Below are 16,217 nucleotides of genomic sequence, written 5' to 3' on the forward strand. Positions count from 1 at the left end.
GAGTCAGTGGCGACATCAGGCTCATTAGTGCCATCTTCCTCCTCCACCACCTCTTCTGTTATTGACTGGGTCACATTTCTTTTTTTTTTTTTTTTACTTAACCAGGAGTTTGTCTGTGTGATTTGTTATCATGACAAACAGCTGCCCAAAGTCGATTTTGTCCTTTTTGACCACTTACATCTTGGTTTGCGTTTTTCTTTGGGAGTAAACAACTTGATAACTTTTTGCACAAACCTCCATCTTCCAACTCTTGGTCCACAAAAAAAAGTTCCATTTGCAAAGTCAACATTTTCAACACAAAAAGTCGACGCACCTGCAGAATACACTCTCGGCCTATTGTCAGTGGTGAAACATTAAACCCTGTTTTTCTACTCTACAGTATTGCTGCTGCGCTTGCATGGTGAATTCCAGATTCCCGACACACTGCAGATTAGAATTTCCAATCTGCAGTTTGTCACAGGAATCTGTCATTGTGAGCGTGACAAGCAGATTTTTCCCGTATAACACGCGAGGCATTTATTTTAAACTATAACTCCCCAACGTCTCTCAGCTCAGATGTCAGATACGAGTGTGAACAACAGGCTCCAGCCAAGAGAGAGATTATTAAGACATGTATCGTACATCATCCTGACAAGCTCTCTGTAAACTGTTTGGTTTGTTCCGCAGAGAAATACTTCAAACATATATATATATATATATATATATATACACATATATACATATACATATATAAGTACATATATAAAGCTGAATATGATGATTAGGATTTATAATTAGTATTGCATGAATGTTTACCTTCTGGAGTTGCAGGCTGTATTGGAGCCTGGGAGTGGACTTGGACATGAGGCCAGAGGCGTGGACACTGCAGTCCCTCAGGCTGCGGCTATCAGAGAAATGAGCCTGGAGTTTTTCCCTGTGTCTCCTGTGGAGGAAAGAGAGAGAGATTTGCAATGTTATGAGTCAAATATACAGTTACTCTCAACCCGGAGAGGCTTTCTTCGCCGAGATAACCGTGGTGGTGGTGTTTTTTCTGCTGTGGTCAGTATATTTCCTTCCCTCTCACTAATGAGAATACTCTGTACCTGTTTTCTTTTAGTGCAGACATTGATTTCTATGAGTGTTGTGGCTCTTAAGACGCACGTGTACTGCAAGAACACACTTTACTGTGTACGTGCGGAGAAAGAAGCCCATGCATCTTTTATAAATTTGCACAATTTTCAGAAGTAGCACCTCTAATGTCTGCTTTCTCTTGTACAATAACAAAAAGGCTTCCTATTCTATTCTACTCTAATCTGTTCTATTCTACTACATTCTACTCTATTCGATTCTATTGTACTCTAATCTTTTCTATTCTACTCTATTTGATTCTTCTCTACTCTATTCTACTCTGTTCTACTCTATTCAATTTCATTCTACTATACTGTATTATATTCTTCTCAATTCTACTCTACGCTGTTCTATTCTATTTTTACTATATTCTATTCTACTCTGTTCTATTCTATTTTACTATATTCTACTCTTATCTGTTCTTTACTGCAATCTGTTCTATTCTACTGTACTCTGTCCTATTTTTATTCACTATATTATGCTCTTTCTATTTTATTCTATTATATTCTACTCTACTCTACTTTATACTATTCCACATATTTGTAGAACTCTGTCAGTAAAGTGCTCATTCCCCTGTTCAGTATTGATTTCCCGTCACAAACACACGTTAGAAATGTGACAATAGATTTCATAACTTCCTCTGACACTTGAAAGTCAATCTTTGAGAATGAATCTTGGAATGTAAAAGTGTCAGAATGAGGACCAGTCACTTTACTCTCACTTATGGGTATTTTTTTCCTTCCAGAGCTGTGACTGTACGTTTGATGGTTGTTAGAATTTCTCACAAAGGCTTCAAAAATAGCATTGGGAGAGTAGATGTGTTGCACAAGGGAAAATTGAATCGAGGCAATCAACTGTGAAACGTCCATTTCATGCCTTTGTAATACAACTCCAACGTAAGAAAGTCAGAAGATAAATCCGGTGAAAAAAAGATTTTCCAGAGAAAACTACAACCGGAGACACGAGTTTAGATTCTCACATCACAGAGTGAAGGTTTCAGGAACCTTTCTGGTTATTAACATGTTTTAATCAAAGGAAAATTACATGTATGTGTGATCTAGTGAAGAAAACATGTCACAATCATGGTGCTGGGGGGGGTTTCATTTATTTGTGCATCTGGAGACTTAAGCAGACGTCCTTGTCTTCGTGCAACATAAATAGCTTAATTTCTTTTCACCTATCCAATAGAATCACTTCCACTCGTTAGCCAGAACCATAAAAAGGCCCCTTTGAACCGAGTGTGTGAAAGAAAAAGTAAAATTCCATCTCTGAGCTTTGCTAAACATGGAATTTGAGAATGTTGCTTCATTTGGATTAAATTTTGATTGGATTAAAAATTAATTGATGTTTAAGACTTTGGGATTAAATGTTAATTCACCATTAAATGTTCATTTTTAAATACTAGGTTGCTAAACTCTCTCCGCAGCAGAGGCCCGCTACACGTTTCCCCGAGTAAAGGACGTGGCGAGATGTTAAAATTAAGGAGGCAAACGTCTGAACTTGTTAAAAAGAACAAGACAAAGTGCGACTAACTAATGGTCTGTGGGACGACTCACTTTAAATACTTAAACGACACATTATGAAACAGCGAAAGCAGAAAAATACTCATGACTCTTTCAATTCAGCCCAGGCCCAGTTATTATAGATCAGCTTACTACATTATATAGTATAGTAAAATATATTACAGTAGTTATTAGTTCATGTTCGCTGCTGTTCTTTGCCCAAGATAATCAGCAACGATGGGATATTTGGCAAACACCAGCATCATTGTGATGATAGTCCCACTGCCACGCCACTTCCTCTAATTACTAAACTTTATAACCACATATAATTAACTTCCCCTTTGATTCTCGTTTCTTTGGGTCCTTAAAAAATGTAGAAGTGTCTCTCTTATCTCGAACTCCTCTGTGTAGTCTTCAAACTAAATCAAGAATGCAACTGTGCTAATCTTCTCTGTGAAGTGCCAATACAAATAGAATTTTAAGTCTCGACGTCTGAAGAGGAGAATGAACCGAGAGGATCCCGTCTTCCTGAAGCCGAGGAGTCAAACAACATTTTTCGGGACAAGGGATTCAATTTAACAAGGTTTTGCGGGTTTTGGCTAAAATCCAATAAATGAACTGGAAACCATTGAGCCGTGACTCCGGCTCCGCTGACCGATCGGAGCTCCACCATTAAGGGCGCCGCAAGGCTGAAAATAAAACATATTTGTTTTGTTTCTACTTTCCTTATTTCCCTCTCTCTTTACTTTTACATCTACATTTATTATCTTCCTTCTTCCCTGCCAATGAACTTGACCGTTCTTCCACACACACACGTTTGGAGTTCTAACATTTTCTTTTTCGAGCTCTTGCCTCGTTTTTGTGTATTTTTATTTTTGTGGGAAGCGTTTTTTTTTCTTCTGACAAAACCACTTTACAAATCAATCTCACATGAGTATCTGTCTCGGATGTTTCCTACACAATTTAGATTCGACGCCGCTAAAACATCCTCCAGCTGACTCACACTTAGACTTTCATTGGGCTCCATGCCACGATAGTAAAGTGCTCTCTCTGCACAGCCGGGGGCGCACTCTACTAATGTGGTGCTGGGTGGCATCACTCACTTGTTGCGGCGGTAGAGAGCCATACACGCCACTCCGAGCAGACAGATCCCCGAGGCGATGCTGAAGATGGACAGCACCTGCCGCTGGTAGGTGTCACCGCTCTCTGCGGAGGAGAGAATACAGTTGAGGCCGTTGAATTTCCACCCTGACACAGAGGATAGGGGCTGAGCGAGCAGGATGGGAATATATGATGAATTAACACACACACAAGCGGTGGGCGGATGTACACACACACAGAGAGTCACACACAAGACATCCACCCACAATCTGCATTAGCATAAAGCGACCAATGCTGCTGTCAGTAAATGTCAGTGTTTGAGCATGGGACGGGGACATGGGCGACACGGGCAGGGCTCAGTGACATGTGCTAACTGAAGTGTGATAATCATTTCGTTCAGACAAACCCAGCAGGCAACACCAGCGGACTGACTCGGCCCAGCAGGGGCCACATCCAGTGTGTGTGTGTGTGTGTGTGTGTGTGTGTGTTTGTGTGTGTTTGCATGCGTGCAAGTTCCTCATGTGTGTCAGCATTCAGAGACTGATGGCGACAGGGAATTAGCAGCAAATGAATGCTCCCGGAGCTTCTTGTCAAACCCTTGCACATCAGCAACAGAAGCTTAAGGTCACAAGCAGCTGGGACAAGCAGTTGATCCCAGCTGATATGTGTCTGACTGAGCAGCTGGATTGGAGACCTGCGCTACTTAGTGGAGTGCGTGGCGTGGCGTGGTGTGGTGTGGCGTGGCGAAGGCGGTGCACGCGCCGGCTTATCCCAAGAAACTCTCACGGCAAATCGTGCAGTGGTCAAAACGAGGGAAAGCAACTGTCCATCTTAAAACCTGCTACTTGGCATCCAACTAATTCGCTGACATCCAGCGTCAAAAGTTTGGAGAGAGACTTGCTGTCACCGGCGACCTCGAACAACACCTCCCGTGACATCACTCAGTCACACTCAAAAACAATAAATCCCCGTGCGTGTCAGATCTCGGCACGTTGACAACTACAGGGAAGAGTGCAGAGAACATCAGCGCAACCTGCCCGTGACCTTTGAGGGCTTGTTTGTGGCTTTTGATGCCGTCGACAGAGAAGTGTCCAGGGAGGTCTTCCTCATTCGTGCTTGTCTGCCCAGGTCCATCAACCTCCTCCAGCTCTCTGCCGTGTTTTTGAGGCCACGGTGACGACCGGAGCGCTTCCTGTGTTCAAAGTTTACACTCCAGTGCAACTGTGAGGTGTGTTTGCACCATTTTTATTCCTCTGTTCAGTTTCTGCCTCGGCGTTACATCAGTGCCGCATCAACATATTTAAAGGGTAAGATGGTGTAACTGAGTTCAAACTGCAGGGAAACCTTTTTACTGTGAGAACGCTGCAGGCAGAGGATAAAAATAACATGTGAACACATCCTGGAGTCACATATATATAACTTATATATATATCAGCTCCTATGAAAAAAAAGTGATGCTGGGTTTGATTTAAATAGATTCAGTGCAGAGAGATGCTGCAGGGGCGGCCAGATGTGACACGCTGCTGTTTATTTAATGCTGGTAAATGACTACACTGATAATTCTGGTTGCTGTGATCAGAAATGACTGAGACACTGAACGCATTCAATCACATTTGAGGCTTTAATTTATTGCAACAAATAATATGTTGTAATTAGATTGAAAGTTAGAGTCATCTTTCACGGGCATATCATCACTGAAAAGCACAATCTGCTGTGTGACTAATTCACTCATTTAGGTGTAATTGTGTTTTATAGTCTGACTGGTGCTGGATTTGTGATGTTGTATTAATAATAATGAGATTTATTTTGTCCAGCACTCTTCATGAGAAGTAAAACAACTCAAAGTTAAATACAGTTTTGAAAAACTAGATAAATAATGTTGACACCAGTGTTTATAATTAAAATGTTTTATCATTTCTAAATATATGCACATTTTTCATTAAACAGGATCCATTTGATGTGGTTAGAAAGTTGTTGAATATAAAGATATATCAGCGTCAATATATTTTCTAACAAAAACATTTACTGATAACACATATTGATGACTGCTTGAAGTAATAACTTGGTTTTATGGAGTGAGAGGTATTTAATTAAATCACAGGAATAGCTGTAAATACTTAGTTTTAATTATATTAATTTGAATTATGATAAATTTGGGTAGAATAGCATGAAAACAAATGTAGCCAATTAAAATAGTTTACCACAATTTAGTCCAAAAATTGTAGTTTGACTAAAATAACAGGGCAAGGTAATTCATCTTCTGTCTGTGAGGATCCACTGTGCATGACAGAACTCATACAGAACAGTATGTGACACTAATATGAAAACAACTCTGAGTGGTGGAGCCGTCAACACGTTCCTGACCCGTCCTGCGATTTGTCACGGACGCAGCAGCGGATGGCTTTAAGCTCCACTTCACAAATGAACGGCAGAAGTTGCAGCTGAAGTCGGCTCTTTGCTCATAAGAAGAATATCTGAGCAAATGTAAACCCTGCAGCCTTTTCCCATTAGTGAAATGACCTCTTGCATGTTTGAAATCTGTGAGAAACATCCCCCCCTGCTGCCTCGTCGTCGTGTGGGGCACCACCTGAGACAAGCCTCTGCCCTTTTATATTTTTGGGGGCATAAAAGAATTAAGCTTTTCCAAAAATCGGAGCATAAAAACAGCTGTCTACAAAGCTCTGGTGAATGGCTGCGAGGAGAAACCAACATGCAGTCTGTACATAAAACCATTACAGGCCTTTCATGCCTGATGCCTACGAGGCATTCTTGTAATTAGATGCAAGCGCTCGTTGGCGAAGGGAACGAACTGAGCAGCCTCGGCTGTATTGGCTGAGCCCTGACGTATTGACATAAGGGCAAGACAATCCCATATGGGCAGCCATATCATAGCAACCATTCTATATATGACAGAAAACGCTATAATAAGGCCCACGCTAAAGTATCCATGACAAAACGGGGGGGGGGGGGGGGGGGACGAAGCCGGAGACACATGAGAGACACGGAGCTGCAGCTGCTCGGTGGAAAGAAGAATGCAGCAAAATTAAAAGACAAGATGATATTTGGAGCACTCCACTTCAAACAGAGCTCTGCTGTGTTCTGACAGTCTCAGACTCCAACTGTCACAGTCTCGGACTCACTGTATAGTGCAGCCGTCAAATGATTCATCGAAGCAGAGGGTGGGGGGTGGGGGGGGGGGGAGTCATAATGGAGCACAATGAATAAGCAAGTGAGCCCCAGTGCTTACAGCTCACAGCCCAAAAAACAAGAAATATAAAAAAATCCCCACGTCAGTCAGTCAGTCATCTGTCCGACCGTCAATCGATCGCTCCCCTTCTCATTTTCTCTAATGCCTCCGCCCACCTGCAGTTGCTTTCTGAACTAATTTAGTCCTCAGATTAAAATCACTGAGCTGAGGAGCGCTGTGTGCAGACAGGCTCCTCTTTCCGAGCGTCTCCTCTCCCCTTCCATTTCCTGGAGCAAGTGTGTGATGTGACGGCGGCGTATGAAGCCATGCTAATGGAAAACTTCACAGCACGCGATGTTGGTTTTTATGTGTGCACAAAAGGCAGCCGGCGAGCACGGAGAAGAGACAAACGAAGAAAAAAAACAGGGGCGAGCGTTGCAGCATGTGTTTGTGTGTGTGTGTGTGTGTGTGTTGGTGTGTGTGCTGGAGTGTTATATAGAAAGAGGGCTGGATAATTTGTTTTTTAAAGATTTCCTAACCACCTGGGAGCTGTAGAGGTATCTTAAGTAATATCAAGTTGAATCCCAAAGAGGTTCAAATTGCATTTTCATTACCTCCGATTCCACTAGTGAACTTTTTTCTGCATTTGCGGAGGCATGTAGATTAAATTTAACAAATTTGGTGTCGCAACTTATAAAACAAAAAAATCGTTTCAGAAATTGCCGCTTAACTGACGATAAACACACGCAACAGAGACGTATGGACACACACACTCGTGCATTGACATGCAGCAGGTCTGACTTTATTGCTTTCTACTCATTATACAGCTCCTCTCTAACAGCACTGTTCCTCACGCAGACGGAATGCACCTAATTCACCACCACGGTGTTTCCATGGAGACTGGCCCACATTAATTTTCCAAGGTGAGCGGCCTTGTTGTGCTGGATCGTGTGTTTCTGTGTGTGGTGTTTCACAGACATGAATGGTTGAGCACTGTGGAAAAAATAAAAATGTCTTACCCATGAACTCGATCCCAAGTTCATCCGCTGTTCAGTCCAAGGCCGGAAGCGAGGCAGGAAGGCAAAGGAGGAGAAAGAGAGAGGAGAGTAGAACAGTTACAACATGATGCGCCGCCATCTTACTAAAAAATTCACCTTTGGGGAGAGAGACACACACACGCCGCAACTCGACCGTAAAGTTGGTTTGACGGCTTCCTCTGACACGGCTCTCTCTCCCCTGCGCGCCAGGTAATGAAGCAGCCAGCCCCAGATGCTCGGTATGCTTTTCCATGATACACACGCTGAATTCACACAGGCCCCGCGGTGGCTTTGAAAGAAGAAAGGGAACCAACAAAGATACGAGCGGCTGAGAGGATTAGAGGAAGGATGAAAATAAAAGTCGAAAATGACATATCATTTAGCTTTATGTCACTGATGTTGCTTTGCACGGGGCCTTTTTCTATCGACTCGAGCCCGAGGCATCGCAGTAATTATTCTCCTCTGTCTCCGAGCATAGCTTTTCAATATTCAGGCGCTGGTCGCTCTAAGATACATGCACCCATAGGCATATATGTTACAGTCTTTGTCTTTTACATACACACACACACACACACACACACACACACTTTGACATACATCTTCTCTCTCACACACACACACACACACACAGTTTGTCTTCATGCAGTTAAGTCTTCCCTCCCGGTGCCAGCGTGGAGGAAACATAAAAAGGATTTCACTGGTGTTCTTCCCTTCCTTGACAGTGCCCCCTTTTCATGTCACTGTAATGTAATCTCATTTAAATTAAAATGAAACCCTCACTAGTAATTGCTTTCCTGACAGAGGTGGTCGGAGTTTTAAATAGAATTGGGCTTGCCAGGCACTTGACATATGGTTTTGTGTGCACTCGCAAAAAATAAATAAAATGGCATTAACATAGAAATAAAATCAGAATAAATGAGTAAAAACATGTGCATGGCAGGAATCTGACTGTGGCTTTATTGGTTTTAAGAAAAGTAAAGTGGAGCGAGGTTCAGAAAGGCAAGAGACAATTGAACATTTGGATGAATGGATTATAGTAATTGCTCAGGGTTATCCCACTCTATTAAGGCATGTGATTTGAGGAAATATGTCATTTTTATTGCAGAAGTTGATGTCATTAGCAAACTTAGGGAAAGTTCAGGTAAAGTTCCAGAGAACATTCAGACCTGCGAACGTTATAATCATTAAACACAAAAGACGGCTTCCTAATGAGTCGAGGGGATGTTTCCTGCTTACAGCGATAACAGGGGAGAGATGAGATGAGATGAGCCTGAGAGGAAAAGTCTGAACTCCCCAAATTAATCAATCAATTAACAAACAAATATATGTTTAAACAGGACGGAGGTGTCATCATGTTTTCGTTTAACACAATGTTAGCGTGTCGTTTTTATTCTCCTGCAGTCTCGAGGAGTTTTTAACAGATGTCAGGATTATTTATACGTTGAATCTCATGAGTCTCACAGCAACTCACAAACCACACGTGTCCTCGGGCCCGGGTGGCAACTGCTTTATGAATATTTATTATATCAAAAATAAGAATAAGAAAAATATAGGCCCAGATCTAGAGTTATGATATTGTTAATCAAAACACAAGTATTTTTTTGGTCCTCTGTGTGCCACGACTTAGCATATGTATACTTTGTAGGTGTGTGTGTGTGTGTGTGTGAGAGAGAGAGAGAGAGCACATGAATACGAATACGTAAACATGAGCAATTATGAATAAACATGTATCAGTGATAAAAACGTCTAAGAATGACATTAACAATATTTACGAAAAAAGAAAAAAAAATTGACGTGTATTTTGACTTTTTAGTTTGGCCCATGTCCCATCTGCTAACATGGAGGGGGCCGGATTTATGAGCTACACTGCAGCTGACCACCAGGGGGCGATTGAGACACTAAACATTCTACTAAAATAAAACCACCTTCAGACACACAAATAAATACTCCTCTTGTAACTAAACTGTATTCTGATTACTATCTAATTGTAACTAAACACAGTTACTTATACTTTCTATTCTAAACCGGTGGCTCTGTTGGATGTAATCTTCCGTTCTGATTACAGAACCTGTTGATGCACTGAGGCGGGAGTCGAAAGGCGTGAGGACACAAGAAGCTGTTGAACAAAGAAGACGGACGAAGGCGACGAGGAGCAGGCGAGGCCAGAGGAAGAGGAGGAGGAGGAGGAGGAGGTGGAGGAGGAAGAGTTATCTCCTGTTGGTATGGCAGCAGATGAGTCAGGACGTGAGAGCGCCACTGCCTCATCATGACCGACGATGTGAACAGAGACAACAGAGAGAGTGGGAGAGACGGAGAAGAAGCAGCAGCGAGAGGAAAGGGACGAGGTTAGACGATGTTCCAGGACATGGAAGTAGAATCCATCGTTTGCACTGGGCTGACTAATGAAAAGCTATAGGCTGCTGATTGATGTACATGTGGTGCTGTATCGAATATTGGTCTGTTCTGTTCTGTCCCGTATGGAATAATTAGCTCTGATGTCTATCAGCCCCTATGGGATGGAACTGTGCATCGATGTTTGCTTATCAGGTGCTGTGTTCAAATAATTGGGTTGAGCCAATGCATCTATGAATCACTTCTTTTGTTGGTTTTAGTTTATTAGTTAGTAGGATTACGCAGAAACTACTCAACCATTGAAATGTTTCCATGAAATGTTGTGCAGATGTGGGGCCAATAAGGAATCCATATGATTTCAGTGCGGATCCAGATTAGAGGAATTATTCAGGAACCTTTCATTGATTTCTCAGAGAATAATTCCTGGATCTGGAAGGGAAAACAAATCCGGCATGTTTACGAGACTGATATTTGAGTGTATGTGATTTAATGTAGATCGAAATAAAAATCTGGATTGAATTCATTGTGTTTTCATAAGGGGACTGTTGGGCCTTGGTGGTTTTCATCGGCCCCTGTTTGTCTGTTAGTTAGCAGGAGCTGCTGGTGTGCAAATCCGTGCAAATCCAAATATATCCAGATCTAGTGGATTTAAATGTAGTTTTATAGGTGTCAATGCTCATTTCCACCACACAGGCGTTAGCTATAAGGCTTGTTTTCATTTAAGGGGACTGTTGGGCCTTGGTGGAGTTATGTACTCTACTGAGTTCAGTTCTACTAATCTAATCATTACATCCAAAACTGAGGGGATTGGGTTAGATTCTGGTCGACATACACTGTTGGTCATAGTTCAGATTCCTTGTCAGGCATTGGAAGCAGGGAGACCAGTGTTTGTCAATTTTTTTTGTTAAGTTAGAAGTTAAAATCTGCCAGGACGCTTCTTTTCTCAGGGTTTGACTTCTGCCTCTGCAAATAAATATAAGAACATAGTTGATTTCACTCATTTTGTTTAAGTGCAGCCTCCTGACAGGAACCTCACAGTGTCGGAGCCCCTGAAAATCCTGACGCCGCCGTCACAGACTAATGATCCCAACAGTTCAGAGCCAATCAGCTCTGGCTGCTGCACGTTCTGCTTTCTTCCATGAGGAGTTTTGAGTGCAGGCTTCACATATGGTCCACATTTCCCTGACTGTGGCACAGACACTTGGCAAAGGCCAGAGAAGTAAACGCAGCACCTCCCTGATGTTTCCCGATGCGTATTATCCATTCAACACTTTCCCTGTGATCGCCCGTGGCAACAGCGAACCCCTTCCCAACTCTTAAATCGCCCTCACCGTCGCAGCCTGTGCAGACGGTGTCATTACGGCGCTGATAGACGTCCCCTTCCTCTGGCGCTGCCTTGTCTGGAGACATTCACCAATCATAATATGTGCAGGCCCCTAATCCCTCGCGCTGGCAAGTCGAAGGCACCCGCGGGAATCGTTTACGGGGGTCTTTCGGGAGCCGCGGGCGAGTTTGGAGAATACCTGTGCGTCGTGTCAGGTGCTCTTGGCTCGATTAACAAGCAGGAATCTGGCAGGTGGTGGAGACAATGGCAGGAGTGAGTCAAATCCTTAATCCCCCTCCTTCACCTGGGTGAGCAGGGAACTGGGGAGCCTGCGCACGTGTTGGTGCGTCTGAAACCAACATCCTGTGGAGCTACTTACTCCGGGCTTAATATCTACCGGAGATGAACAGTTCAAATTAGGCTTGCCATCTTCCTCTTAGTAAATCAGCTGGGTGAAACCAGGCGCCGGCTCTCCTCCCTTCTTCCAACCTCGTCTTCCGTCTTCCGCCCCCAACATCACCTAAGTCGCTTCAGAGGTTCAAGCGGCCTCGGCTGAACATCATTAGCGGCGGGGGCCTGAACTCTGTCGCATTTTACAGAAGAAACTCATTGTGGTTCTTTATCAGGTATAAAGGGAATTGTGGCCTTCCTGCACTCCCATGCCTCCAATTAAAGACCCCGACACTCCCCCGCTGGGCGCCAATATGCAAGACCCCAGCTCCCTCCTCCCCCGCCTCCCTTCCAAAGCCGAGCGCACAGCGGTATAGCGGCAGCACCTGGCAGGGAGCCTCTTTTTTCTTTTGTCACCGGGCTTTTGAGAGGTGCACAACGGTCTGTGGCTTCTCTCTCCACGTCTATAAGGACGCGAGTGGCAGGACGAACGAGACGATCGGGCCGGTCAATACCGAGACAAAGACAAAGGACGAGAGGAGATGGATGATTTGTGACTTCAGAAAAACAGCCAGAAGGAGCAAAATAAACATGCATGTGAAAAACCATCATTTACCCACTCCCACACACACATACACACAATGAATCGAATTCCACTGGAGCTCGTCCCAGTTGTAGTTGTGTGCATGCATGTGTGTGTATGACTTGGCTTTTGAAAGCAGGATAATCCCCAAAAATCCCTGGTAATCTGTGTAAATTTTAGATTACTCTGTATCAACAGAAATCAAAATAGGCTTCGCTCCTCTCTCAAATCTTCCAGGGCGCACTTCACTCTTATGGTGGTTGAACGGCTGTGGCCACAACACGGGAACAGGTGCTTGTGTGGAGCGGCGATGCGGGACAATGTGTTTGCAGTGTTGCATTACAGATGTCAGGATTTCCTTTTGGTCTCACTGAGAGAAGTGGGGGGTGAGTTAAAGCACAAATCTAGAGATTTCTTAAACTTGTTATGAGCTTTAATGGACATTTATAACATTTATTTCAGGTATTTAACTGATGCCAACTTTTTTCTTGTGAACACTGACGTAGCCTGCTACTAATGTGAATGGGATTTACAATGCACGAGCAGGGTTGGGGTTCAGGTTCAGGTTAAACATAATAAAAAGTGAAAACACAGCAAAGTGTAAAGGTGGGCATGTACACAAGATTGGCGCCCGTCCTTCAACCTCCATAATCCTCCTGTTAGATGAAAAGCTTTAGGGGCCAAAAATTACATCAAGATACAAATGTTCATATCAGTTCATATCGTCAATTTTCATGATTAATGTCAGATTATTATTTTTCTAAAGTCTAAAGTCTGTTGAAAATGTGAAAAAAGATAAAAAAGACTTTATTATTGATATTGTTTTATTGCCCAGCCCATTCCACACAATTTCTATTTTCAATTTTGACATGGCTGCTGTTGGGTGCATATCATATTGCTCATTTGCAGGTATGTAAATACACTATATATTTATGAAGGGTGTAAACACAGTGGGTGGATACGGAGCCTTCTGGAAAGGTGTGGTACCTAATGATCTGTGACTGGGGGTAGCTTGCATTTATTACTCTGACAGTATATATGTAACATACCATATGATGGAGTATTAGGGCCATATTGAAGAGGGAAATCCGGAGATTTCAAGAATACTGTTACATATACTATAATATTACGAGAATAAAGTCACTATATACATTTTCTTTTTCATTATCCAGAATTTGCTCCAATTTTGTTCTTTTTTACTTTTACTGAATCGTTTTACTTCAACCGGCCTCCAGAAAGTTACTCTCTGGCTCATTGTTCACATGCATCTGTGACGCGGGGCCAGCAACGAGATGTAACTTTGTTTTGAGAGGGTGACGAGATGAAAAGGTTTTTGAAATCACCGCCTTAAACTTCTTTGGACACAACACAGAAGCTGTATTATAGCCACAGCCACAGTGCAAACAAAGCTCTTAAGCCCAGGAGCTAATGCTGCTGTCTGAGATTCCTGCTCTGAAGTGTTGTGTTTTTCCCACATGCTGATCAAAACGCTTTATGAGCTTACCTTTAAGCTAACAGTAGCTTACCGCGCCTCACTTAAACATACATGTCCCTGAATCGCAGCTTCTATAGTCCTCAGCAAAGTGCATTGTATGTTTAATCCGCTGCTTCTTTCTCTCTGCTGTATTTTGCACAAAATTTGGAATTCACAGCGATAACAAACCCGTCTTTATATTTTGCCCCTCCGAAGCTTACAGTCTTCATGCATTTCAAAATAAATAAAAAAAACTTCCTAGCAAATGTGCTGTAATCTATTTGTTCCTGCGAGTGTCCCTTTTTTGCGCAAAACACAGTAAGATTGAGCTTATCTCAAAGGACAATGAAAAACTAAAAAATTTAAAAAAATCTCCTGATCTGGACACAGGAAAATTGATGTCTGCCTATGGAAGATAAAATAAATCCCATTGTGCAAGCTGAGTGCCATAAGGGAGCATGAAATGTGCTTTGTGACACTGGCTTGTGACCCCATTAACGGACTCTCAGTGGGCCTGATGGCATCAAACAGACGGCAATGGGAGTAAAGTTTTCTCCCCGACTCTCGGTGCCGAGGAGCCAAGTCACTCCATAAAACAGTGTGAATTTGTAAAAGCTGCAGTCTCATGGGGAAAAGCTCGGGGCCTCCAATTTCTCTTCCTTGTACCTCTGACTTTTGCTTTATTTTTTAACTACACTACACCGCTGTCATGGGAATTCTAAGACTTCAGGGGAATTGTCTTTCGTGAGCAATGGCAAAGTGGAGACTTTCCTTTTCACTTGAGCTCGACAAAAGCGCGGCGAAGACCTCACCGAAAGATACGCACACGGTTTAATTCTAATATCTGCACGAGGGCAGCAGCTTCTGTGTGTGTGTGTGTGTGTGTGTGTGCGGGACAATAAAGAAGCACAACCTCATAATACCCGGTCTGACTGTGTGTAGTTAGTGAATAATGCTTTTTTTATTGTGTTGCTCATAATCAGATAAAAATAAAAATCTCCATATTAATAAAAGATAAGAAACTGAAAACTACTAGTCTTATTAATGAAATACTCTTCTACGCCAAAGCACAAAAAGCTTTTAAACAATTAAATGAACCAGATTTGACCTGTTTATACGGTACTTTGGTGTTTTAACAACTATATCTGACAAAATTAAATCTCCTAATATGTGGACGGCAACTGTGAGATCACTATGATGCTCGAGGTGCGGTAACTCGGGGCAGTCTTCTCCTAAAAGGTAGGTGTCGCCGCTGAGAATAATACAGCAACACCGACAGAAAAAAGGCCAAACAGAAGAGGAAATAAAACACAAACAGAAACAGTTGAGGCGCCATCATGTTTCCTCTCGGAGCACCGTTCCAGGTTTGGGTACATTTCTAAGGTTTGCCTAATCTTTACCAACGGTCTCTGCAGTTTCTCTCTCCAGGATCCATCTGGAATCTCTCTGCTCCCCCGATGAGGCGTCACAGAGATGGACCTGTTCGCCGACCCTTACCTCGAGCTCAATAAACGTTTTCCTTCCTTTATTTTCAAGAGCAGCTGAAGGTTTTCCTGGACTCACCTGGCTTCTGCATTGTGCTTTACATTGTGAAAAAAAGAACGAGAGATTCTACCTTCTATGTAGTAGAATTATACTAAAACACCCCCAGAGATTATTCTGATTTCTCTTTTGCTAACATTAGTTCTCATGCAGTGTTGTGGCCACACAATGCTGTGGTGTAAGGATTAATTCAAAGCTGATCTCGCTTGATTTATATTCCTCTCACTGACACAGCACAATCAGAGCTGCGCTGAAGGCCATTTAACATGTGCTTGTTATGAATTAATTTCCGTGTTAGCGGATCAATACAACAATGCTGCTGGATGAAAAACAGAAAACAGGACGTACTTGGATCTGACAGGATGGCGTCTGTCTTGGGGACAAACTGGTCGCAGCGCAGTCCGTGGTAGCCCTCCTTACACCTGCAGGACAGACAGGGGGGGGGGGGAAGAAAAGGAAGATCTGAGATTAAAAGAGAGACAAACCGAGCAAGACAGCAATAAAATACAACATGAATTTATCAGCGGGAGGAGACTTTCAGATAAGGGAAAGTTGAGTGCAGGGGGAACCCGGACGGAAGAAGGAGCATAATGGCCGGGAGAGAGTGGAGTGCTCACC

At 42.9% G+C, this 16,217-nt stretch overlaps 1 protein-coding gene across 2 annotated transcripts in view; it reads right to left on the bottom strand.

Moving 5' to 3' along the window:
- The window catches only part of nrg3b (neuregulin 3b), a 179,045-nt gene that overhangs the window by 16,242 nt on the left and 146,586 nt on the right, over positions 1 to 16,217 (bottom strand). For both annotated transcript variants that reach the window (XM_034570587.1, XM_034570588.1), the window contains 4 exons: positions 15,948 to 16,021; positions 7,917 to 7,943; positions 3,713 to 3,815; positions 796 to 922 (listed from right to left, as the gene is read on the bottom strand). In XM_034570587.1, the coding sequence (XP_034426478.1) occupies positions 796 to 922; positions 3,713 to 3,815; positions 7,917 to 7,943; positions 15,948 to 16,021 (331 nt within the window). The remainder of the gene's footprint in view (positions 1 to 795; positions 923 to 3,712; positions 3,816 to 7,916; positions 7,944 to 15,947; positions 16,022 to 16,217) is intronic.

The sequence above is a fragment of the Hippoglossus hippoglossus genome, chromosome 19 (assembly GCF_009819705.1).
Source record: "Hippoglossus hippoglossus isolate fHipHip1 chromosome 19, fHipHip1.pri, whole genome shotgun sequence".
NCBI lineage: Eukaryota > Metazoa > Chordata > Actinopteri > Pleuronectiformes > Pleuronectidae > Hippoglossus > Hippoglossus hippoglossus.